The 25,455-nt window shown below is 50.1% G+C and overlaps 1 protein-coding gene across 5 annotated transcripts in view; it reads left to right on the top strand.

Annotated features, from left to right (window-relative positions):
* The window catches only part of EVC (EvC ciliary complex subunit 1), a 62,591-nt gene that overhangs the window by 1,775 nt on the left and 35,361 nt on the right, over positions 1-25,455 (top strand). For 2 of the 5 annotated variants that reach the window (XM_078068367.1, XM_078068366.1), the window contains exons 2-7: positions 4,477-4,599; positions 10,373-10,456; positions 12,510-12,742; positions 14,063-14,147; positions 19,233-19,331; positions 22,301-22,438. In XM_078068367.1, coding sequence (XP_077924493.1) covers positions 4,477-4,599; positions 10,373-10,456; positions 12,510-12,742; positions 14,063-14,147; positions 19,233-19,331; positions 22,301-22,438 — 762 coding nt within the window. Of the gene's footprint in view, positions 1-2,343; positions 3,945-4,476; positions 4,600-10,338; positions 10,457-12,509; positions 12,743-14,062; positions 14,148-19,232; positions 19,332-22,300; positions 22,439-25,455 lie in introns of those variants that run through there. The other 3 variants (XM_078068371.1, XM_078068368.1, XM_078068369.1) reach the window with 3 other exon arrangements.

Here is a 25,455-nt window from a genome sequence, read left to right as displayed (position 1 = left end):
GCAGGTAGTATTTGTCTTAGTCTGTTCGGACTGCTATAAGAAAAGTACCATAAACTGTGTGACTTATAAACAACAGAAGCTTCTTTCTCACAGTTCTGGAGGCCGGAAGTCCAAGATCAGGTGCCACCACGTCTGGGTTCTGGTGAGGGCCCGCTTCTGGGTTGCAGACTTCTCACTGTGTCCGCAGAGAGTAGAAGGGTCAGGGAATCTCTGGGACCTCTTTTGTAAGGAGGACTCCCCCCCCCCCCGGACTTCCTAAAGGCCCCACCTCCAAATACCGTCACCTTGGGAGTTGGGATTTCAACCTACGCATGGGGAGTGGGGCACACACCTTCAGACCATGGCGGTGGCCCATTTCACGACTGAGTCAGCTGAGACTTACAGGGGTTAACCAAACTATCTGAGATTGGGCCGCTGGTCAGTAAGAGCTGCACTAGTCCAGTTGAAGGTAATGGTGGCTCAGACCGGGGCAGTAGCCATAGAGGGGGCTCTGGCCCCAGGGTCTAGCTGCCGGGATTTTCTCATGATTTGGATGGGACCTTGGCAACAGCCTTCTTTCTAAGTGGACTCCTTTCCTCCTCTCTTCCTTAAGTCTCTTTTCCTAGCTTAAGGAAACGGTGCATAAGGTGTTTGCCTTTCCCCAGGGCATCCAGCCAAACGCAAGGTGCCGTGCACCCCCTGCATCCTGTTTTCCAGCCCCCCAGCCTCTCCTTGCTCCCCGATGCCTCTCTGCTTCTGCACATCCATTCTGTCTGTTTGCAGTGACCTTTCTCTGCTTGCCCGCTCATCCTTCAGGATGCAGAGAGAAGCCCCTCCAGGCTGGATGAGGTACTTCTTCCCTTGTGCACCCTGGGATCTCTGTTCTCCTCTGGTCCACGTCACCCAGCTCGTAATTGGGTGTTACGCCACTTTCTTTTTGTTGCTTTTTTTTTCTTTTGTTTTTATTTCATCATTAAAACTTTATATTTGCATCGACGTTATACATGCACATCAAGTGTTCATTTATAGGCAGTAACACCACTATCCTCTCGCCACTTCCCAGAAGCCACCTCGTCTAGCTCTTTCAGCCGGCTCTTTGGTCATTTACTTCCCCTTTGTAAATAACCTGCTTTCTTGGCTGCCCCTTGCATTTTTGGCTTTCGGCATAGCACTGACTTCCCACTGTGGACTGGGGAGAGGTTCAGCTCTCTTTTCTCCTCCTTCATGTGCACACCCACCCACCAGCCACCACCCCCCTGCCCCGCCCCCTCGTGGCCATAGGGCAATTTTGGTTAAATCAGTTTTCAGTGTTTCCTTTCTGAGGATTTTGTAAGCAATTTTCACTGTAAGTCAAGGATCAGCTACGATTATGATTATTTTCCTTTTTGTCATTGCATTTTGTTTTCTCTGAAATTAATAGTTACCCAGGGTTTTTTTTTCCCCCATTGGCTCATATTCTGTGTACTTGGTCATTTAACGCTGGCTTCCCCTCCATTTCTATACATTTTTTTGAGACGTTTGAAGGCATTAAGTATTTGATCAATTTTATCTTTTTGCAAAACACCCCTCCAGAAAACCTCTCGCCTGCTCAGTCTGAGTTGGTTGCTCTCTGGACCACTGCTTCTCTCATTTGGACCAGACCAGCAGCACCAGCAGCAGCCTGGGAGCTTGTTAGAAATGCTAATTCCTGGGCCCCACCCCAGACTCATTGATGAGCATCTTTGCAGGTGGGGCCGGCAAGCTGTGTTTAAGGAGCCCCTCCAGTGATGTTTTTGTTCTTCATCTTTGAGAAGCAGCTGCTGTAGACTTTCGCTGTCACCAGTGGGACCTCTCAGGGCCAATCACGCTGGAACTTTGTCACCTCCCTGACGTTGCATCCTCTCTCGGGGATCCCCTCCACTGTCTTTCTGGGATAATTTCCTCCTTTGGGTGGAGCACGGCCTCCAAGATCTTCCTGAGAAAGAGATGGAGGGAAGTGTTTTTAAGAACTTCTGTGTCTGAAAGTATCTGTGCCCTTCTGTCTTTATTCTCAACTTTGTGAGAGTAGTTAAGTCATAGAATTCCAGGTTGGAAATAATTTTCCCCCAGAATTTTGAAGGCCTTTTTCCCATTGTCTTCCAACTGCCATGGTGGATGTGGAGAAATAGGATTTTGTTCTGATCCCTGATAACTTTGTTTTGTTCCCCTGTGGAATCTGGAAGCATCTCTTCTTTGTTCCCAGCGTAGGAAGCACACCAGGACGGGGATTGGTGGCGGTCGATTGCCCTCCTTGGGCCGTGCATCCAGGAAGCCCTTTCAGTGTGCAAACTCACTCTCTTGAGTTCCTTGATGATTCTTTTCCTTTTATATATTCTGTTGTTTCTTTCGGGAAGTTGTCTCATGTTTTGGTTAAATTGGACCACCAATTGCCTTCCTTCTCTCCTGTTTTCCATCTCTTTTTCTTTTTACACCATTTTTGGAAGGCTTTTCTCAACAACACTTGTGTCAAGATTTTCACGGTTTTCATTTTTGAGTCTCCTTTTCTGTCCTCAGAATGTCCTATGTTTATGCTGCCCTGTTCTTATTTTGTGAGTGTAACATCTTCTCTTGGCTCTCTGAGGATATTATAGTTGTTGATTTGTTTTAATAAACAACTTTTCCCTACACAGTGTCTGTTTCCAGCTTGCTTTTTCCTTTTGTTTGTTTGGGGGTTTCTCTTTCATATCACAGTCTGTCCTCAAGTGGCTGGTGACCCTTGGCTTCCTGGTTACTTTTAACTGGGGAGCAAAATTACACTGCTCCTCCATGGGGTGGATGAGGTTCATGCTGGAGTCTCTACTGTAGGATGATCTGATTGGGTCCTTCCTTGCAGAACCCCTGTAGTGGTCGGCTATAACGGGTAAACAAACAATCCCTAAATCCTTGGGTTCATCATCTGCTCCCCTCCACTGCATCCCAGACTGGTGCAGCCACAAGGCCTTCCCTGGGCATGCGGTGCATGGTCCTGCCACAGGGCCTTTGCACTTGCTGTGCCCGCTCCTGGAAAGCTTGTACCTAACATATCTGAATGGCTTGCTCTCTCACTTCCTTCATGTTTCTTCTCAAATGCCACCTTGTCCAAGAGGCCTCCCCTCCATTCTCCTGTCCTCCATCATCTTTCTCTCTAACACTTACCACCGCTGACTTACGACAATTTATTTACATCACTCTTTTGTTGCTGGACTGTAAACTCCATGAAGGCAGGGGCTTTGTTTATTTTGTTCATTACTCCATTCCCAGTGACTAGAATAAGCCTAGACGCTTCGGGTTGCTTCGTAACAGTTGCGAGCTAACTCCACGACAAACTGGCGATGTTCCTTCAGTGTAAAGATTATATCCATGAGCACCATAAGAGGGGCTTGACCAGGGTCTCTGGCATAATGGGATTTCAAATACAGTTGATCATTATGATCTACGGAATCATGGCAAACAGAGAATTAGCAAATACTGAATCATTGCTCCTAGGGAAACACAGGGCTAGGTTTCTGCAAGACTCTGGCCACAACATCTTCATTAACCGGCCAATACATAACCTTGTTCGATGCGTGTTTCTGTATAAAGACACCCCATTTAATACAAATTGTTGATGCATGAACAGTGAACGCACAGCCAACAGCACAACATAACTCATGCTTGAATGAAGCTTATCCAACACACATTTTCTCCATGAGGGGCACGCCAGCCTTCTTGCCCTTAGGAACACCGCACAGCACTTAGCACGACACTTAAGGGTCATTTTAAACAACTACGTCAGCAACGGAAAGCACAGACACGTGGGAGAAGAAGGGCATTCACAGAACACGAAAGGGACCCTGGTCTGCGATAGGAGAGCTGTCACAGGAAGGCAGGGCGTCACCTCGTAGGCTCTCCGTTGGACACGGCACGGCAGGCAGCTCGAATTTTCACCACTCTGCCCATGCCCAGGCATGACCTCAAAAGCACCACAGGTGTTGATTTGGGGAGGTTACAGATAAATTTCGACAAGTAAGCAAATTTACAAATGCAGACTCTACCATTACCAAGGATCAACCGTGGTTCACAATACAAACCATTCTATAATTTAAGGGTACCTAAAATATTTTCTTGAAATCATCCGATGGCATTATGGGAAATAACAGGAAAATTAATATTTATGTGCCATTTCCCGTGTTCAGCTGTTACCCCAGGGAGCTCACAGGCTACCAGGGGCCCCCAACCCAGAAGAACAGTAGAGTGACCTTTGATCCAAGTATGAGCTCCAGGTCCGGAGGACATCCTGAGGCAGGGAACCAGGGGCTTCTCAGGAAGCTGACGCCTGGACAGTCTCGAAGGCTGTGTGGCTGACCCCAGGCAGGGGAGGAGGCGTGACGCTGCACGCAGAGGGCCAGGCAGAGACACAGAGATGAGCACACGTCGGGTGGGGGGTTGATGGCCTGAGTCCCAGGAGCACTAGGCTGACCAGCTTTATGTGTTCTCCCCAACCCCACCTTTGGATTTTAGAAAGACGATGCTCAGAATCTGCTCAAGAATTTAGAGTCTCATGTACAGGACCCCTCAGAAACCGGCTCCCCATCCAGGAGGAGGAGGAGAGAAGCCCAGATGTCAAAGGAGGAGGCTGTGGACGTAAGCTGCATGTTTGGGTTTATTTGCCGAGTCGTGTGTTGGGTGTCATGTGTCCCACTTGGCAGTGGAGATGCCATCCAGATGAGCCTCTGACAGCCTTCCTGTCCCAGTTGGCTTCTTTTCTGTCGTATAATTTACATGTGGTAAAATGCACAAATCTGAAGTTTACCGTTGGATAAGTATATACATCCTTCTAACCAAAACCCCGATCTGGAACATTCCATCACCCCCAGAAAGTTCTCCAGTGCCCCTTTCTGGTTTACCCTCCTGCATATCCCCCACCCCCCGCCCCGCCCCTTCCAGAAGTAGGCACTGCTGTGATTCCTATCACGAGGGTGGTTTTGCTGTTCTAGAATTTCACATCAGTGGGATCGTGTGCTTGCTTGGGATTGCCTCAGCATCCTGCTTTTGAGACTCACCATGTTGTTGCACGTATCGATAATTTATCCCTTCTAATTGCTCAGTCCACTTCGGAGATAGAGCACAGAGTGGGTTGTTTCCCGTGTTTGGCTATCCTGAATAGGGCTTCTGTGAATGTTTGTATATAAGTTTGTTTTCATTTCGTGTTATTTCTTTTAAGTGAATGTTAAGTAAATATCCAGGAGTGCAGGCTCTGGGCCTCTTGAGGGACATGTTAAAAGTGGATTCTCCCTGGTCCTTCCTCAGTGACCCCCACCCTGTCCAGCCTGAGCCCGCCCATAGAGCATCACTTTGTGCGTGAGCTCCGTGGAGAGACAGGGTGTTTCTTCCAAAGGTGTGCTATTTCTAGACACTTCCTGCTCCCCAGAAAGTTCCATGGATCCTGGTCATTTAACCTCAATTGCCCAAAAGTAAATACAGGTATTTAGGTAGGTAGATAGGTAGGTAGACAGAGAGAGAGCTAGAGGGTTCCTGAGAAAAGGGGAAAGGTTTTTGTTTGTTTGTTTTTTGGTTTTCCGGGGTTTTTTTTTTTTTAGCACTTACTGAGTACCAGGCATTTTCCCATGTGTCACTTTTGAGTGAAGTGAACACTCATGTGAATTACCCCATACACCTCTCTCAGCAGCCCCATGAGGTAGATCTTATTTATATCCCCTTCTCGACGATTCCCTTACACATTCCAGTGGAAAGCTTAGCTGCCTTCACGGGGCTGGCACGGGGAGCCAGACCTGGAGCTAGAGCGAGCCCCTGGCACGTAGGTGCTGTGTGTCCAGCCTGTGTCCCTGCCACTCTGGTCCCAAGTGCTTGTCTCTCCCCGTGTGTCTGCATGTGTGTGTATCAGGGCGGCTCTCTAGGTCCCTCTCTCTCGTATCTCTCTCTGCGTGCATCTCTGTGTGACTGTGTGAGAGGTAGGTGCGTGATATCTCTCTTTCCCTCATCTGTCTCCCTCTGTCCCTATCACCCTGTGTTATCAAAACCCTGCTCACACGAATGAAAATATACGGCTACACAAAAACATGTACACTGTGTTCATAACAGCCCTCTTTGGCCAAAATGTGGAATCTCAAGTGTCCATCAGCTGATGAATGGCTCAACAGAATGTGTTCTATCCATACAATGCAATACTCTTGGGCCATAAGAAGGAAAGAAATCCTGAAACAAGTTACAGCATGAAGGGACCCTGAAAATATCATGCTAACTGAAAGAAGCCGGTCCCGAAAGACTGCATACTACAGGATTCCATTCATATGGAATGTCTACAACAGGTACATTGACAGAGACAGAAAGGAGGCTGGTGGGCACTTGGGGAGGGGGTGAGAGAGATGATAGCTAACGGGTATGGGGTTTCTTTCTGAGATGGTAAGAGTGTTCCAAAACTGATTGTAGGAATAGTTGCACATGTCTGTGAATATACTGAAAATTCTAAATTTCATGCTTCACATGGTTGAATTGCATGAATACAACCCTGCTCACACAGAGGGTGGCCTTGGAGTGGTGAAAACACACTGGCTCGGGGGGCCTGGCTCCCAGGAACCGAGCCCTGTCACCTGTTTGCTGTGTGATGCTGGGCAAGAGACATAACCTGTCTGAGCCTCCGGTTTCTCGGCTTCACGATGACAGTAATGAGGCTGGCCCGACGGTCACCCATCGGTGGACTCCATGAACATTCCAACTACAGGACAAGTGTTCATCAGTGTTTCCAGGGAGCCAAGTCCTTCTACCTCCCTGGAAGGCTCGCTCATGTTTTTACCTGGTAATGTTTTACCTGTTAACCATTTAGCGACGCCAGACGATGCCCACGATCAAGCTAATCATTGCCAAGAGCCAAGTTAAAGATCTGCCTGTTCCAGTGACTGGCTTGCCAAAATGCCCTGCCTTCTGCAGACCAAGCTTGTCAGGGAATGTTGGCCAGGACTCATTCTGACAGGGTGAGCTGAACTCTAACTTCGACGTCCCAGAATGCACGGAAAACCAAGGCATTTGTGGTTCGCACCACTCCTTGCCTGAACTTTATTTTGATGAAGAGCTCACGTCAAGTCAAAAACAAACAGAAAATTCCAGAAGGTTCTTCAGCGTGCCATGGCACAGCCTTGGTTCTCTTCATCCTGTCCTTTTGTTCTGGAGGAGGGAGAGGGGATGCTCCTTCGTGGACGCTGCCGTACACTCACTGAAAGAACATCTCTACGTCGGTGAGTGAAACGCCTTTTCTTTTCCGGCAATTATGCTTTCACTAATTTTCTGAATAATTGCATTGCTCCAGCTGAAGAAGTTTTACATGGTAGGCTCGCACTACAACCAATTTTCTGTATAATTGTATTGCTACGGTTGAGAAGATTATCAGAATTTGGAAGGCATCTGAACTTAATAAGAAAAGCTGTAAAAAAAAAGAAAAAAAAAAAACAGAACAAAACGTAAAAACTAAAAACAGCAGAAGTCTGTTCACTCCTGGATTCCGTATGCCGAGCGCTTCCAGGTCCTTCATCCTGACAAACACCATGACTGTCAAAGTGCTAGTCCTCAGTCCTCGAGGGGCTTGCAGTCTGCAGGTGGATGGGCCGGAAACACACGTGCATTCACAGGCTCCCCAAACAGCCACAGTAACCTGTCACCTGAGCTTATACTTTGACGTGCATCCCGGTTCTTCTTCCAGACGTCCCAGGTGGACCCCGGCATCTCCATCCTGTGCTTCTAATTATGTTTTCCACATTAAGTGCAGTTTTTTGCTTTCCATCTCTGCTGGAGGGCGGGGACCGTGTCTTCCTCTCATTTTCCACTCCTTCCATGCTGTGCTTTCTTTTCACCTCTGTTTGTAAGAAGTTTAGAAAAGCACAATGCCCTCTGCTTTCCTAGCTTTTCTTGAGCAGGTGAGTCCCTGCTCAAGATTAAAATATCTTAATCACATTTTAATCAGACGCACCTCCCACTTTTCATTTTGTATTGGGCCCCACAAATTATATAACCTGTTCTGAAATCAGCCTTTTCGATCTTACTGCTATCCTTTGATTTTGTACCCACATGGCTTCAAGCAGAGATTGGGGCTGGATGCTGGGGGCTGGGACAGGCCATGCTCTGCTCCCTCGGATCACAGGGATGCCAGGAAGGGGTTGAAGCTGGCGGTAATGGAGGTTTCAGGTTTAAAAGACCATCCGATTGCCATGTAGAGAATGCATTGGAAGGTGTTAACCTCTGAGCCTCACTCCATGAAATAGGGATGATGGAAATAGTACGGACCTCCCCAAGCTGGCTGTTGTGTGATAATTAAATGAGCAAGAGTGCATAAAGAACCCAGCACGCAGTAGGCGCTCGGTGCACGGATGGGAGCCAGCTTGGAGGCTATTGCAGCCCTATGGTGGTGGCTCAGGAGAGTGTGATGGGTCCGAGTGACATTTAGGAGTCCAAGCTGGTGGGCTTTGTGGTGGATTTGACATGGCAGGTTGGGGTGTGGGAGCGACAAAGTATCTTGGGATCTGACCTGTGTTCCCGGAGAATGATGAGGCCAGTCCAAGGGTCTTCTCCACTGAACACCCAATTTCCTGTTTAACTTCCTGGCTCTCACCCCTGTTCTTATTTGCATGATGTTGAAGGAGACAGAAAGGTGTCAGCTAAAGAGGAGGGATTCTGGAGCCAGGAAATCTGAGCTCAAATCCCAGTTCTGGCATTTATTAGCTGTGTGACCTTAGGCTCTGTGTCACATCTCCCCCTCTGGGATCTGGAGACAGTAGCCCTCGGAAGTGGAAAGAGGTGGCACGTGTCAGTGGTCTGACCCATTCTTGTCATCTAAATCTGTCTTTGTGAGTCATTAAGTATAGATGGAAATGACAAAGCCCTGCCCTCACCATGTGGCCTTCATCCCCACCCCGCCCAGAAGGGCATCTTGGTGAAACCCGCTCTGGAGACACCCAGGGGCCACACCGCTGGCTCGGTCAGGTGCCAGGTCAATGCTTGCATCGTGAGGAAATGATAAATCCTTCTGTATCCCCCATGGTAGGGTATCTCATTCCAAGTTGGCAACTGGCAATCAGTCATTTGTTATAGAGCTTTTTTTTCAGAAAGGTGTAGTTGAGAAGTATCGAGGTAGATGTGGGTGCAGTGTAAGCCCATCAGCCAGCTCAGAACCGGTAAGTAGAAATTTCTCGTGGTCTGGAGTTCCAGGCTCCTGACTGGTCTGCCTGTTCGCCCTCATCCCCTGCAGGTCGTCTCCAAAACATTTATTGAGCACCCACCTAGCAAGGTGCAAGGGGCAGCCCTGGCAGGAGAAAGACCCAGAAAGCATGTGGGGATGTAGAGCAGCTATGAAGAGGTTGGTCCAGCTGTGGTCAGAGAAGACTCCCCGGAGACGCGGCTCCTTCCTGCCATTCCTTAGAGCTGCCTATTGCTTCACTTCTGTTCTGTTCCAGCTACTTTCCTGGGTGCTTTATCTACGCGGTCCTGGGAGGGTGGATACGGTACCTGTTTTCTGTATGGGAAGACTGAGGCTCAGAGAGACGTGAAAAGACTTGCCCAACCACTTTTCATTTAAGGGTCTGATCCAGAGTCTTGCATGAATATTGCCATGTGGAAGTGTTTACACCTTTGGCAATGCTAAAACTATTCTGTTTCTTTTTCCACTAAAAGGTGGGTCACAATTTTTAGGAAAACTTGTTAATTATTGCCATGTTATTTAAATACATATTTCTTCCAAAGCTGAAGATCTAGAATTAAATAAGGAATGTACTATATAACATCTGTCTGTCCATCCACCCATCCATTTATCCATCCACCTTTCCATCATCCTCCCATCCATCCATCCACCCATTTGTCCATCTGTCCATCCATCCATCTCTCCATCTACCTATCTACCAATTCGTCCATCCATCCATCCATCCACCTGCCCATCCATTTTCCCATCCACCCATGTGTCCACCCATCCATCCATCCATCCACCCATTTGTCCATCCATCCATCCACCTCTCCATCTACCTATCCACTCATCCATCCATCCATCCACCTGCCCATCCATTTTCCCATCCACCCATGTGTCCACCCATCCATCCATCCATCCACCCATTTGTCCATCCATCCATCCACCTCTCCATCTACCTATCCACTCATCCATCCATCCATCCACCTGCCCATCCATTTTCCTGTCCATCCATCCATCCATCCCTCCATCCATCTATCCATCCATCCATCCATCCCTCCACCCTTTCACCCAGCCACCTAGCAGGTGAACACCTACTTGGATCTAAATATGCCTGCTATGGTCCCTTCCTGAGGCCACCGTTACAAATGGGATGTGACAGTTCGGTAACTCTTAGTGGTTTATCTTTCCTTTTACAGAAAGCGCCCCATGCCATTTGTTCTTCCTTCCCAGGAATGTGACCCAGCTTTCAACAGCAACATCACAGCATTTGCTCTGAAGGCAAAAGTCATCTATCCCATCAATCAGAAGTTCCGGGTGAGAGTCCTCAGCTCCATCTGAGAAATGTGGTTACTCAGTAAGGTGCTAGAGATTGGGGCAGGAGTAGGCAGATGAAGTGTGTGATTTTTGGTCCTGTCTGGGGGTTTTACAGCAAGTCCTTTTAATAGGGATAATTTTGAGGCTTTGTGATGGAGCAAAACTTTAGGATGAATCCACTTTATGACAGCATTGTCGGGGACAGGGTATAGCAAGGTATGCCCAGGAACAGCAGGTGACAGCCCAGTTGGGAAGCATCCTGCCGTTCTAGGCTAATACAAACACGGGCATGGACTCAGTGACTAGCCTTGCTCCTCACTCACACATGCCCCTCCCACGTTACTGAACACGTCCTGGGGGGGCTGGCGCAGTGCTAAGCATTTGTCACGTGATAGGCATTTCATATAAGGTAAATCATACAGTCATTGCCTCTTTGTGCATAAGGAAACTGAGGCCCAGAGAGGCTAATGACCTGCCTGAGGTCACCTGGCTGCAGGTCTTACAGCTGCAGCTGGGAATTCACACCTGTGGTCAGGAGTTTTGCAGATATCAGCAGATCCCACGGTGTTTCCAGGGGCCGTTGATGTGTGAGAGTCTCCATAAAGGAAAGAGTCCCTAGTCCAGTACTGGAGAGAAATGCAACTCGCTCTCCTGCCCATAAAGAGGACAGGCTCTGGAGTCACACAGACTCCGTCTTAATTCCCACCTCGGCCATTTTCTGTGGGCCATTTCCTGACTCAGCCTCCGTTTCTTCATCTGGAAAGGGGGCCGCTGGGCCCTCCTGCCTCCCCTGGTTGTTTGAGGGCCAAATGATAATAGACATAGGGCTTAGCGCAGCGTGTGACATCTGAGCACTCAGTATTTGTTCGTTTTTTTTCAATGATTATTTGCTTTTAAAGACAGCTGGAGCCAGGCTCTGCAAAGTCCTGCACCAAAGACATGATTTCACCTCACTTAACACAGACTTTCCCAAATTAATTTTTCTTGCGGAACCCTTACTTACGGGGAGCAGTAACCGGCACTGTTCCCAGGAGCGCACATTGGGAACTGCTCCCCGCGCTTAGCTATCTGGTGGGCGGTTGAAGGGGCCAAACTCCCAGAGCGGGAGCGTGATTCATCGTCCACAGCCCTGGCCAGGCAGGCTCCTGGTGGGCAGTGGGATAATCCAGTGGTCAGGACAGCATCGTCCTCACCCTGGAGGCCCTCATGGTCTGGGCAGAGCCTGTAGGATGGTGTGTGAGCCCAGGCAAGACAGAAATGACCAGAGGCCTGCAGAGGCCTGCGGAAGCCTGCGTGGGCTGGGAAGGACTCTGGGTCTGTGTCTGGGGGGAGGGATGCTTCCGCCCAGCAGACAGTGAGCGAGGGCTGTTGCAGCAGGGGGCCCAGAGTCTGGAAAGGCCCAGAAGTCTGAAATGACAGGGGAGGTTTGGAGCTGGCAGCCAGCTCAGGAGTGCTTGGGCAGGCACATCCTGGAGCAGCGAGACAGGCTGGACAGAGGTGGCAACGGACAGCTGATGAACCCTCCAGCCACGCCAGGCACTAGGCTGTCACCTGGCGTGGTCATGGCAGTGCATGGGGCTTGAGTTCCTTGATAAGAGCTTTGGGCCTATCCAAGGGCAGTGGGGAGCCACCTCGAAGGCCTGGGGTCGGGAGGGTGATGCCCAGGTCAGCGTAGATGGGGAAGAGCTAGGTGGTCAGCGGGTTGGCAGACGGAGCACACCCAGGGGTCTGAGCCAGTGGTGGGAGAGGGAGGGGGGCCGGCGGACTGCTGTGGAGGTCAGAGCTGGCAGCCGAGTGTGGGGTGCCGGTGGGCCACCGGGGAACAGACCCAGGCTAACAGCTAAGGGGTAGGAGCCTGTTGCACAGAGGCTGGCCTGCTGGGGACAAGAGCCATGACATGGGTCCCTGGGGCGTGGACGTGACCCTGGGGGAGAAGCTCTACCTGTTCACTCCCCTCCCAGCCTGCCCCCACCTGGCCTTCCTGGTGGAATTACTGAAGCAAAGTCACAAGAGGCCCGACGGACTGAGTGTGCTTTCTCTCCCGTCACCCCAGCCCCTGGCCGACGGTTCCTCCAACCCTTCCCTGCACGAAAACTTAAAGCAGGCTGTCTTACCAAACCAGCCAGTGGAGGCTTCCCCCTCCAGCAGCCTGGGGAGCCTGAGCCAGGCCGAGAAGGAGGACTGCAGCTCCTCGTCCAGCATCCACTCGGCCACCAGCTATGACAGGTTCCTGAGTCGCACCTTCGTCCAGGCCAACAGCTTCCCCGAGGCGCTGGTCTGTGAGAGGTAAGGGGGGGAGGCGCGGGGAAGCCGACCAATGGACCCTGTCTCCGTCAGTGTTGGGAATGGAGGCCCAGAGAGGTTAAGCAAGTCAGCCACGGACACACAGCCACGCAGCGTCCGAGCCGGGGCTCCCCAGCTGCCGTGGTGGTGTTGGCCAATGTGGGGGTTATGGAGCCCGGCCTGAGCCCTGGGGAGAGCCCCGTTAGGGGGCCTCACTGAATCACTGACATGCCCTGGGCCCGCATAACAGCAGGCGGCACGGATTAGGTGCGTTCTGTGTACCAGGCAGAGTGCTGAGCACTTTGCAGGGATTAATTATCTCGTGAGGATGACCGGGTCTGTCTTCTTCAGTGCAGCGTCCCCACTGCACAGCGGGACCCTGGGGCAGGTTCAGTGACAGATGAATAAAAATGAATCAATCAATGAACTAATTCCTATGAATGACCCTATGCAGTAGGTGCTATTATTGCCCTCATTTTACAAAGAATAAAAGGAGACGGGCTGAGTAGCTCGCCCAAGGTCACACAGCAGGTGAGTGATGGAGCGGGGTTGGCTTATCTCCAAAGTCCATGCTCTAAATCACCAAACCACTCAGCACACTGGAGAGGCCCAGGAAACTGAGTCAGCACATCTGTGCTTCAGTCCTCCGACCTCTCTGCTCTGTGAAGTTCGGTGAGTCCAAGTGGCCCTTCCTCGGTGAGATGAACCAGACCCGACCTCGGCTCAGGGCTGGGGAAGGAGAGGGCCCAGACCCTGAGCTGGGTGCTGACCTGGACGGTGGCTCAGCCGCTGGCTGGGAAGGGCTGTGGATGAGCTTTGGGACTTAGTGGCCTTGTCACAGTTTGGGTGGGGGTGTGGCCATTCAAAGTGCATTTGCCCTCGCAGGACAGATGGTCCAATCCGCCCTGCCACTTATCTGCCCCGTGACCGTGTGACCGCTACTTGACTTCCTAAGTCCGTTTCCCCATCTGTGAAATGGGCATGAGAATGTCTGCCTGCAGGGCAGAGGAGAGGTGACACGTGACTCAGGTATTCCGATGCCGGCAAGGGGTGTGATCCCTCTTTGCTCCCACCTCCGACTCTTGCTGCCTCCTGCCCTTCACGTCTCGGGCAGCTGTTCCCCTCTGGTCACAAGTGAGTTTCAGATAGTTCCCTTGATTCCTTCGTATAAACCTGGGGCGGCTCTTAGGCATCTCTGGGTGCTGCAGAACTTAAAATCTGGAGTCAGGATGCACCGAGGCTTGTACTGAGCAGGGATGCGCTAACTCCCTGGAACATCTCAAATACTCTCAGTGGCTTTCTGTTTCTCTTTCCACTTTTCAGTGTGGACCTTGACTTGTGTATCTATAACCTTCACTTAAAAGATCTGCTGCATCTGGACACGGCGCTGAGGCGGGAGAAGCACATGGTAGGTGGCAGGGTGGGCCGCTCGCCCTTTCCCGGGTCCTGAACGCAGCTCTCCGCGGGCACACAGTCCTGAGTGCCCTCTGGGGATGGGTGCTGGTGACCGTGGAGCCTCTGGGGCCAGAAGGGACAGAAGCAATGTGTGCCTGCTGATGGGGCACGGGCTCTCCTTTACTGGGAGCTGCGGGGCGAGGCAGACAGATGAGACCCTCCTCCCACAGGTCACCTCCTGGTGGACACAGGTAAAAGGTGTTGGAAAGAGAACAGCATTTTTATTTTTTAATTTAAATTCAATTTAATTAACATATAGTGGATTATTAGTTTCAGAGGTAGAGGTCAGTGACTCATCAGTTGCATATAATACCCAGTGCTCATCCCATCACGTGCCCTCCTTCATGCCCATCCCCCACTTACCCCATCCCCTCACTCCCCTCCCCTCCCACAACCCTCAGTTTGTTCCCTAGAGTTAAGAGTCTCTTATGGTTTGTCTCCATCTCTGATTTCATCTTATTTTATTTTTCCCTCCCTTCCCCTATGGTCATGTTTTGTTTCTTAAATTCCACGTATGAGTGAAATCATATGGTATTTGTCTTTCTCTGACTGACTTATTTCGCTCAGCATAAGACCCTCTAGTTCCATCCATGTCGATGTAAATGGTAAGATTTCATCCTTTCTGATGGCTGAGTAGTATTCCACTGTACATGTACACCACATCTCCTTCATCCATTCATCTATCAGTGGACATCTGGGCTCTTTCCATAGTTTGGCAATTTTAGACACTGCTGCTATAAACATTGGGGTGCAGGTGCCCCTTTGGATCACAACGTTTGTAGCTTTGGGGTAAATACCCAGTAATGCAATTGCTGAGTCATAGAGTAGCTCTATTTTCATCCTGAGGACCCTCCATCCTATCTTCCCGAAAGGCTGCACCAGCTTGCATTCCTGCCAGCAGTGTGAGAGGGGTCCCCTTTCTCCCCAAGCTCGCCAGCATTTCTGAAGGAATAATAGTAACAACAATGTTTATGCGCGCCGACTTTGATGTTGCTCACTACGAACTGGGCCCTGGGCGTGTCACACCGGTGGTCAGCTGTGAACCTCACCGCAGCCTGGAGGGGTGGGTGCCGTTATTATCCCACATTACGGACAAGGAAATGGCGGTACAGAGAGGACTCGTCCAGAGTCGTAAAGCCCTAAGTTGGAGCTGACATGGGAAGTCTGGTACCTTCTCATAGGCCTGCTTTCTCTGAGTGGATGAAGGAGCAGCGAGGAAGCCAAAGAGACACGTCCCACCAAAGCTGCGGAACCCCCGGGCAGGGCTGGTCAGGCCTTGAGGCCACGGAGCTTCAAAAGAGGAGTTCTTCCTCCCGAATTATCGAATGAGGGATGAGACCTATGGGGGGGGGGGGGGCTGTTGGAAAGAGAAAGGGAGACGGGTTGATGGAGAGGGTGACAGAGACAGACATGCCCACGGGGTGCTTCGTTAGACACTGGAAAAATATGAACATCAAGTTGCAGATGCAGTAGAAAGACACGGGGGCTCTGTGAGAGCAGGATGGGCCTCGTAAACGGGCCTGTGCTGGAAACCAGAAATCATACCAGGACTCCGGAAACAGAGCCTGTTCCCACAGCCCCACGGTCCTGGAAGAGCCCGTGGCCTTGAGGCAGCGGCCCACGTGCAGCGGCGGCCTGCTCTCCTTCCGCCACATCCCGTCCCGCTAGCCAGCAGGTGGCCCTGGCAGTCCTCTCAAAGGCTCTGTGCTCCCGGGAGGGCCGACGGTGTCTGTGCTCAGAGCCCCATCCGGCTGGCCGCCTTGGCCCCAGAGCAGCCAGCAGATGCCTGCGGGGAAGCAGCTTGCTGTCACGGAGAAGGCATCCACCGTCACTCGTCTGCATGACGGAGCCTCTCCTCCCTGCCCAGCACGGTACCAGGGACGGCCCCCACCTGTGTGGGGCCCACTCTCCGGGGGGAGAAGGCAGTGAACCGCACAAACGCACCACGGCGGACGGTAGTGTGGAGCAGACCATACGGCGCCATGAGCGTGTGGGGTGGGGGGGACTGAGTGAGTGTGGGGCAGATGGCCAGGCTTCCCTGGAGGGAGACCCGTCAGCTGGAAGCTGGGGAAGGAGCCCTAGACTAGGAGTCAGAGACTTGGCTTCTGGTCCACCCTCCCACACGGATGAGCTGTGTGACCTTGGGTAAGTCACTTGCCCTCTCTGGGCCACTTTAGGAAAGGTATAAAGATAATGTTCTTCAGCTCTCACCCCATAGAATTACTAGGAAGTGAAGCTGTCCTGCTTTGAAGGGTCTGTGTAGACAGAGTTCCAGGCTCTGCCGGGCTGTGTGACCAGCACCATCGCAGACCCGCCTGTGAAGCACGAAAACTCTGCTAGGCTAAGCCCTCTAAATGCCTGATCTCAAGGAAGCCTTACTGTTGTTTTTCACTCACGAGGAACCTGAGACTCAGAGAGGTCGGGTCAGTTGCCCCAAATCACACAGCTGGTGAATGGCAGACACAGAACCCAAGTGAGGTCTGAGCACAAGGTCTCTGTGTGCCTGCATACAGTAGGCGCTCCACAGAAATGTGCCCACGGACGCTGACACCGCCCTGGGGGACCGCTCTCCACCCGTGGCCTTTCCCTCCCTGCGGTGCGTATCTTTGTTGTGTGCGGGACCTGGGGAACTGCGCCAGCACTCAGGGAGACCTCAAGTTCCGTTTCTCTGGGAGAGATCCGTCCACACAGGTCAGTTCAGAAGTGACTCAGACCGAAGCTGCGGGGTCACTGTATTGTGCAGCGGAAACTGCCCTAACGCTGTGTGTCCACTCTGTGTCACTAACAAATTTTTAAAAAAAGTGACTCAGAGCAGATGTGACCGTCATGCAGGCCAGGAGCTCAGAGCTCCCTGGTGGTCCTTGGGGGAGAAACTGGCACTTGCCTTGTCAGGAGGTAGACAGAAGCTGCATTTGACAGTGTTAAAAGCAGAATGGCAGCGAGAACAGCAGAGATCAGGGGATGTGTGTGTTGGGGGGTTGCCAACAGAGGGATCATTCGGCCTAGGGGATTCTCTTGGTGCTGAAACATTCTCTGTCTTGATTGTGGTGGTGATTGCATGAATCCGTACTTGGAGTAAAGTTGCATAGACAACACACACACACACACAAATACGTGTGACAATGAGTGGAAACGGAGTGAAGTCTTTAGTGACTGCATCGGACCGAAGTCAATGTCAGTTTGGGGTTTGATATTGTCCCACAGTGACGCCACGTATCGCCCAGGCGACAGAACCCACGGGACTCTGTACTGGTTTGGCACCTTCCTCTGACTCTGTCTCTGTAATTTTTCCAAATTAAAATTTTTTTGAATTGAAAGGAGACAAGACAGTGCACATCACGGATTCAGTCTGGGGTCAAAACGAAAGTGGGTTTGAGACCAACATCTTGAGAAAAGAACGTCACCTTACGTGGCCTCGACTTCAGTGGGTAGAAAGCCAAGAAGACATTGTGTTCCCAGAGCTCGTTAGCACTGACAAGCATAAGGAAGGTTGGTAGAAAGTTCTAGGTTCTGTCCCTCATGGCTGTCCCTTGTGACATGAAGCCAGTTATCCAGATTTCCCAGCCGAAGAGTTCCTTGTCTGTAAAATGGGGAAGATTGTACCAATGTCCTGCATGCTATAAAAACCAAATGGAATAATATACATATTAGCTTGGCATAGAACGGTGTTCAACAAACCTTAAAACAAGGGTTGCAAACTGTGGCCCTTGGGCCAATCCAGCCATGCCTGTTCTTGTCCCTATTGCCCACGGCTGCCTCAATGCTGGAACAGCAAAATCCGATGGTTGCAAAAGTGATAGTATGGCCCACAAACCCAGGAACGTTTGCTGTGTGGCCCTCTAGAAAAAAACAACAAAAAACAGGAGAAAATCTTTAGGATCTAGAACTAAGCAAAGAGTTCTTTCTTAGACTTAACACTGAAAGTGTGACCCACACAAGGGAAAACTAATAAATTGAACCTCATCAGAATTATAAACTTGTGCTCTGCAAAAGACCCTGTTAAAGAGGATGGGGGAAAGAGAAGTATTCGCAAATCACGTATCGACAGGGGACTCGCACCTAAAACATATAAAGAACACTCAAACCTCCATAGAAGTAAACAATCCAATTAGAAAAAGGGCAAAAACCATGAACAGACATTTCACCAAAAAGGATATGCAGTCGACAGGTAAACACACACACACAAAATCAGATAAAAGATGCTCAACAGCATTAGCCATTACAGAAGTGCAAATTAAAACAATGAGATATATTTAAAAAATGAGATATGACTACACACCTATCAGGTTGGCCAAAATAACAAATGGTGACATCACCAGATGCTGGCAAGGATGGGAAGAAACTGGATCCCGCACGCATTGCTGGTGGGAATGCTGAGTGCCAGACTGAAAAACAGGCAGTTTCTCACAAAACCCCGCAATTGCACTCTGGTGCATTTAACCCCAGAGAATCTTATGTTCACACAGAAACCCGTACGTGGATGTTCTTACTAGTTTTATTCGCAATAGCCCCAAACTGGAAACACCCAGATGTCCTACAGCAGGTGAATGGTAGGTGTGGAGACAGCACCCTTGGACGGTCCTGGGTGTCCCCACTTACGAGAGGACCCTCTCTGGTGTAGAGGACACCTCCATCCATCGTGACAGGAGGCCGGAGTGGATGACTTTATACATCCCAGTTCCAAACAACTGTGCCTCTGATTCTTCCCACAGAGAAGCAACACCTCTTTGCCTTTTATGTTTTCTTGACTTGTATGGGGAAATGCAGAAGGACTGGCAAGAGTAGGCACCTATTGAACATTTCTTGAATAAATGAATGAAAAGCAAAAGAAGTGAAGCATTTTTTCTGAGAAGCTTTATGAAAATACAGTCCATTATAGGCTATTGTCATGATTTATAACCTGAGGTATTTCCCCCTAGCAGAAAGTATGTGTGTGTGAAGAGAGAGAGAGAGAGAAGAAAGGGAGAGAGGGAGAGATAGAGAGGGAGATACCATTTCTAAGCCTTTCTCTTCATTATGTTTCCCTTCTTGGCAATAGATGTTTATTCAGATTTTAAAAATGTGCCTCCTTGATCTTCTTCCTAAAAAGAAGTCTGATGATGAATTATACCAGAGGATTCTTTCAAAGCAAGAAAATGTAAGTCTTCAATCTATATTTCAAGGTTACTTAAAAATAGCTTATCACGATATATAAAACATAATATCATAAGAAACTATTTTTTTCACGTGTAAGAATAATTTATTACAATGTATGCTTTTGAACACAATGCAATTATGTAAAAATGTGTACAAATACAAAAATGACCATAGGTATTATTAAAATTTGAAAAATATTGAAAGCAGGAAAACGAGAAGAATATTGGTCATACCTGCTACTCAGAACCACTGTTACTGTTATCTTCTGAACAAGGTTGGGTATTTTTATTTACTTATTTTTTAAGATATTTATTTGAGAGAGAGGGAGAGAGAGAGAGCAGGGGGAGGGGCAGTGGGACAGGGAGAGAGATTCCCAAGCAGACTCCATGCTGAGCACAGAGCCTGATGCAGGACTCAATCCCAGGACCCTGAGATCATGACTTAAGCTGAAATCAAGAGTGAGACACCCAGGCGCGCCTGGGTGGCTCAGTTGTTAAGCGTCTGCCTTCGGCGCAGGTCGTGATCCCAGGGTCCTGGGATTGAGCCCCGCATCGGGCTCCCTGCTCAGCGGGAAGCCTGCTTCTCCCTCTCCTACTCCCCCTGCTTGTTTTCCCTCTATCGCTGTGTCTCTCTCTGTCAAATAAATATAGAAAATCTTAAAAAAAAAAAAAAAAAAAAAAAAAGAGTGAGACACTGAACCGACTGCACCAACCAGGCACTCCTAGGTTTTTGTTGCTGTTGTTGTTAAGTTTTTATTTATTGATTTGAGAGAGAGAGAGAGCTCAAGCAGGCAGGGAGGGGTAGAGGGAGAAGCAGATTCCCTGCTGGGCGTGAAGCCCAATGTGGGGCTCAATCCCACACCCCTGAGACCATGACCTGAGCCAAAATCAAGAGTCGGACACCCAACAGACTGCGCCAACCAGGCGCCCCTAGGTTGGGTATTTTTAAATACCTAATTAATTTATTGGTTTTAACTGTTTATACTATGGTGCATTCTACTCCTCTCAGGCTTTTATATGGAGTTTATGTTGCTTTATGTGCAGTGAAACGAGCCAGGTCTTGGAGTCTGACTGGTGGAGGTTGATACCCTGGTTCTTTCTTTCACAAACTCTCAGAATCCCAGGTTCCTCCTGTGCCATGGGATAGTGATTCCCGTCCTGTGGGATCATGGAAGGGCTAAGAGAAGTGTGTATGAAGCACCTAGCAAAGTAATAGTTAGACCCTGAATCATGATAGCTGCGCACATCTTCCTGACAACCACAACAACCATCTTCCTCATCCTCACCACCACCAGCATCTTCCTCATCATCCTCATCATCACCACCGCCACCGCCATCTTCCCCATCACCGCCCCATGAGATGTGGGGGATTGGGAGAGCATGTTTCTCCCCCATTCCTCTGGATCTCATGGGGAAGGATGAATTACTGCACCCCAGGAAGGAGGCGGTGCATCATCTCCGTCACCAGCACCATCCTCAGGACCACTGCTACCAGGATTGTCCTCATCAGGCAATGCACACGTATTACAGTGCATTTCACGCATGATTTTATTCCATCTTCACAGCAGCCCTGTGAGTGGCCATTATTATTATTTTTGTTTACAGCAGAGGAAACTGAGGCTCACTGAGTTTCAGTGACTCCCCAGTGAATAAATAATGATGATCATGGTGATACTGGACATTCCACACATAATAATGAAGTGGGGTTCTAGGGCAAGAGTAAGAGCTTTGCCGTCTGCAGACCCGGGATCTGACTCCACCGCCGGCACCTATAGGGCGTGTTAACCACAGTGGTGGTGGTGCTTGCTCACGATGGCCCCGGACTTCCAGAAGGGGACAAGCGGTGCCCAGAACCCGCAGCTGCTCTTGGGAGAGAAGCGGCGTGACGGGGACGCGCGCAGTTGGAGGAGTGGGCATCTGGGGTCGGTGGGGCTGCGGGACCAGCCCAGCGCGCCACTTCCTGCCACCGCGAGGAGACTCCGGAGGAAACACCCCAGCTCCCCGAGTACCGGGCTCCTCAGCTGGGAGGAGCCAGCCCTGCTCTGTCGAAGCGACCCCGCGAGGGCCCGACGCACGCACGGCCTCGGCTGGGACGCGCAGAAGCAGTTTTTATGGGCATCGTTTTCCCTAGTGAAGCTGGGGGCGCGCCGGGGCGGATTCCAGGCCTCCCAGCACCGTTCTGGAGAAGACAGGGCTCCTCCCAGCCTCCACCTCGGGGCCAGAGGGACTCCCTACAGAGGGTACCCGTCCTTCCCCCATTCTGAACTGATAACAAAGGGTCAGGGACACGCGCACGGAAAAGTGGGCTTCACTACGGAGAGGCCAGCTTGGAGGACTCAGCTTCCGCACTCTGGATCCCAGAGTTCGCCAGATCGCCTGCCTCGGTGTTGACCACGCCCACCACCTCTGCGGCAGGCCCTTCGCTGCCCGGCGCACCCTGAGCCGAGCACACCCCACAGCCATGGCCTCCCCATGAACGGCGCATGCCAAAGAGGAAGAGGCTGGACAAGCTAAGGGCGCCACTTCCTGCTGTTGAACCCACCAATCACATCACGTCCCGCCCTCCCTGGGTTGTAGTGACTAATCCTTCCCCACGGAAACCAGAGGAGTGGGGAAGAAGCATTCCCTCGCAACCCCCTGAAGTCACGGCATTTTCCAAGACTTCGTAAGAAATGAAAGAGACTAATTCACCATTTTTTAAAGTATGTTCTATTTTTTTTTTCAAGGGGAGGGAGGGAGCAATATAGAAGAAAAGAATCCAGTATTCTTGGGACTCTATGTCTAATGAGAAAGATAGATTTCTATCATCAGACTTAAGTAGGACAATGCCAGAGCAGCTAATTATGGTTAAGAAATATTTTGTGATAATGTGGTGAAAGATGAAAGCATTTCTTTTCTAGAATTTAAGATATATTAGATTTTTCCTTTGTTTATTCCCACCACCACCCCCACTTTTTTCTGTTTTCCCCAGGACTTGGAGGAATTAGAAAAGGGACTTCAGGTCAAACTGTCAAACACGGAATTGTTGGGGGCTGGTGATTCTGAATACATCACTCTGGCAGATGTGGAAAAGAAGGAGCGAGAATACTCTGAGCAGCTAATAGACAATGTATGTGATGGATTTTTTTTTTCTTTTTCCTTATAAAAACCTTGGTTTCTGGGGCAGTTAAATTAGCAAGATTAAAGAGATGGCACCTAGAAGCATGTTTAAGACTTGAAATCCCTGATGTGTTCTGCCCCAAAGCCAGTGATCCAGTTTCGGAAAGTAAGTGATAGAGAAGGTATAATGAAGGGGCGAAGATTTACAGGGTTTGTTTTTTTTTTTTAAATGAATCCCCCTTGTTTAAATTTTAGATTGATCTTTTTGTCATTCAAAGCAAAGTTTGCTCTAACCCTATATGTCATTCCCGCCCTGTGGATTAGAGCAGACGCTAGCTGCTAACTTTTCGACCCCAGGCATCACTCATAAATACCTGCTTTAAATTCCAAAGAGGGTGGCTTCCTTCAAATACCCCTTTTTTGCATTTCCATTCCACTACCCCCTGTTCCTATATTAGGTATTAAACAGGTTTTTTTTTTTTTTTTTTTTTTTGGCACCCAAGCACTGTGCTGCACACTGGGGATTCAGAATGCCCTTGGACCTGGCCTTGCCAGAGATGCACAGGCTAGCCTAGTAGGGAGACTGACAGGTGAGCAGATTTGGACTTTATAGCTTACAAGCGTTGTGACAGATGAAAACACTAGAAGGTGGAGGCGCAGTGGAGAGAGGAATCCGTTTTATCCTAGGGTTAGGAAAATCTTCGTAGAAGAAAAGACCCATCGAGAGGCCTTTTGGGAGAAGTGTGGGTGGATGCTGGCCTGTGGGCAGGCAAAGAAGGGAGCCAGGGAGGACTGAGGAGAAGCAGAGCCAGAGAAAGCCAGAGATCTGGCCTGAGGGTTTTCATCTTGTGCCAAGGAGGTGGGAGTCACTGCAGTTTGGCAGCAGAAGGCAGCTGGATCCTTTTCTGTCTTAGAAGGACAGCTCGGGCCGCTCAGTGGAGGATAGGTATGCGCTCTGGGGCTAGGGCAGTAGGAAAAGTTCATGAAGGCAGTTGCGATAGGAATAGAGGGGTAAGAAAAAGTGGGAGAGCTGATAGGGTAGCAGAAAATGAGGTTTGGAAGAGAAGAGGGTGTAAAGGATTAGTTCTATGGAAATAAGGATCCCAGAACGAGAAGCAAGTTGGGAGAGGAGCTGGTGAGTCCTGACTTGACATCTTGAGGTGGAGATGCCCGAAGATGGAGAGCCTCCACTAAGCTTGGGTCAGAAGACATGGGGAGCGAGGATGCTCATGGCATGAGTGGCAGAGGGAGGGTGCTCAGCCTTGATTCCTGGGTCCACGGGCTCCCCAAAGCAGTGGACCCGTGCGTCCACATCTGCGTATTTCAGGCAGATGATTCGTAGTATGCCCAGGATTCTCGGACGTATGGTGACCTTCAGCAGTGGAGACGCCCTGGCCTAGGGTGTGTATAGAAAGGGTAGGGAAAGGCACCTGGTGCCCAGTCTGGGATCCTGCCAGCATTTAAAGAGGGGGGGCCAAGGAGAATTGAGACAAGAAGGCAGAGTATGGACTCTGAGGGACCGGGAGAAAATCATGTCACGGACGCCAAGGGAATCAAGAGTTTTTAAGAACAGAGTGGGTATCCCAGCTCTCTGGGGCTGGCGGAGAAGCAGCAATGCTGGCTGGACATCCAACTCTATTTGGAGGTGAGCAGGTGTCACAGGTGATAGTCACGTCCTCTTAGAGCAGTCAGGAGGGAGGGCAACTGGTGGGGGGCCGGGAGCAGGAGGGAGGCCAGAGGTTTGATGGATGGGCTGCTGCCCGGCTGGGACACAGATCCCTGAGGGCACAAAGGGCCTGCCCACCCTGGTGTGGGCTTCCTCTCGGCCGTGCGCAGCCCCTGGGATGTGGCTGGTCTGAATGACTCAGTGTTTCAGGTTGCATTTGTCTCCACCTTTCCGCCCGTGCCACAAGGTCAGGGCAGGCTTCTGGTGCTGCTCAGCCCCAACCCCTCCCATGCCCATGCCCTGTGCAGCAAGAGGTGCCCAGACGAATTTAGAAGTTGGAGAGGCCGAGCCACGATGGAGAAAAGCCACAGCTTGGGGAGTTCAGGGGATCTGCCCCAACTCTGCCCCTGCCTCCCAGCTCTGTGACCTATGACTGGTGACCTAACTTTCTGAGGCTGTTCCTGCAGCTGGGCCTATATAGACATTTTACCTGGACACAAAATGGGTGAGGCACAGAGCCTGGCACCTACCTGCATGCTGGAAAGGGAGGTGGTTATGACTGCTAGTATCCCGGTTCTTGGAGCTCTGGGAGGCTGGATGAGCCTTGACATTCTCAGCCACTCGGTGATTCCCACCTCTCCTCCTGATAAGATGGGGGGTGAGGAAAACTATTTTATTTTATTTATTTTTTATTTTTCAAAGATCTTATTTATTTATTTGACAGAGAGAGACACAGCAAGAGAAGGAACACGAGAAGGGGGAGTGGGAGAGGGAGAAGCAGGCTTCCCGAGGAGCAGGGAGCCCGTTGTGGGGCTCCATCCCAGGGCCCTCGGACCATGACCTGAGCCAAAGGCAGATGCTTAACAACTGAGCCACCCAGGCCCCCAGAGGAAAACGATTTTAAAGCAGAATGTTTTCATGGTCAGCACTGTCTCTGCCATATTGCTCTTCTGTACTTTTAGAGCAATAACTGAAATGTAAATGGCCATTCGTGCTTTTATTTCCAGAACACGGTTAATCCCTTTTGGAGATATGGAAGCTTCCAGGATCACACTGGCAAATTTCACACACTCCCCAGGCAGCAATCATGGCCTGTTTAAGAGTCTTTAAGCTGTTTACACTGGGTGATCTCATTGTGCCTGCCTTCCTTATCAGCAGAGCATTGGTGTTTGCTGAAAAGCCATCTTGAAACTGACTGGCACCTACAATACACCAAGGAGGAACCTCTCTATAGAACTCGATTATTGCCAAGATAAACTCATTCCCAATTGCAGAAGTGTTTAGAATCTCAGTGTGTGATAAGGAATGAATTGTAATTCTCAAGCATGAACCGTCTAGCTTTGTAACTTTTTTAAATAAGT

The sequence above is a fragment of the Halichoerus grypus genome, chromosome 3, assembly GCF_964656455.1.
Source record: "Halichoerus grypus chromosome 3, mHalGry1.hap1.1, whole genome shotgun sequence".
NCBI lineage: Eukaryota > Metazoa > Chordata > Mammalia > Carnivora > Phocidae > Halichoerus > Halichoerus grypus.
Note: the sequence above shows the minus strand (reverse complement) of the source record. Positions and strands in the feature narration are given on the sequence as shown.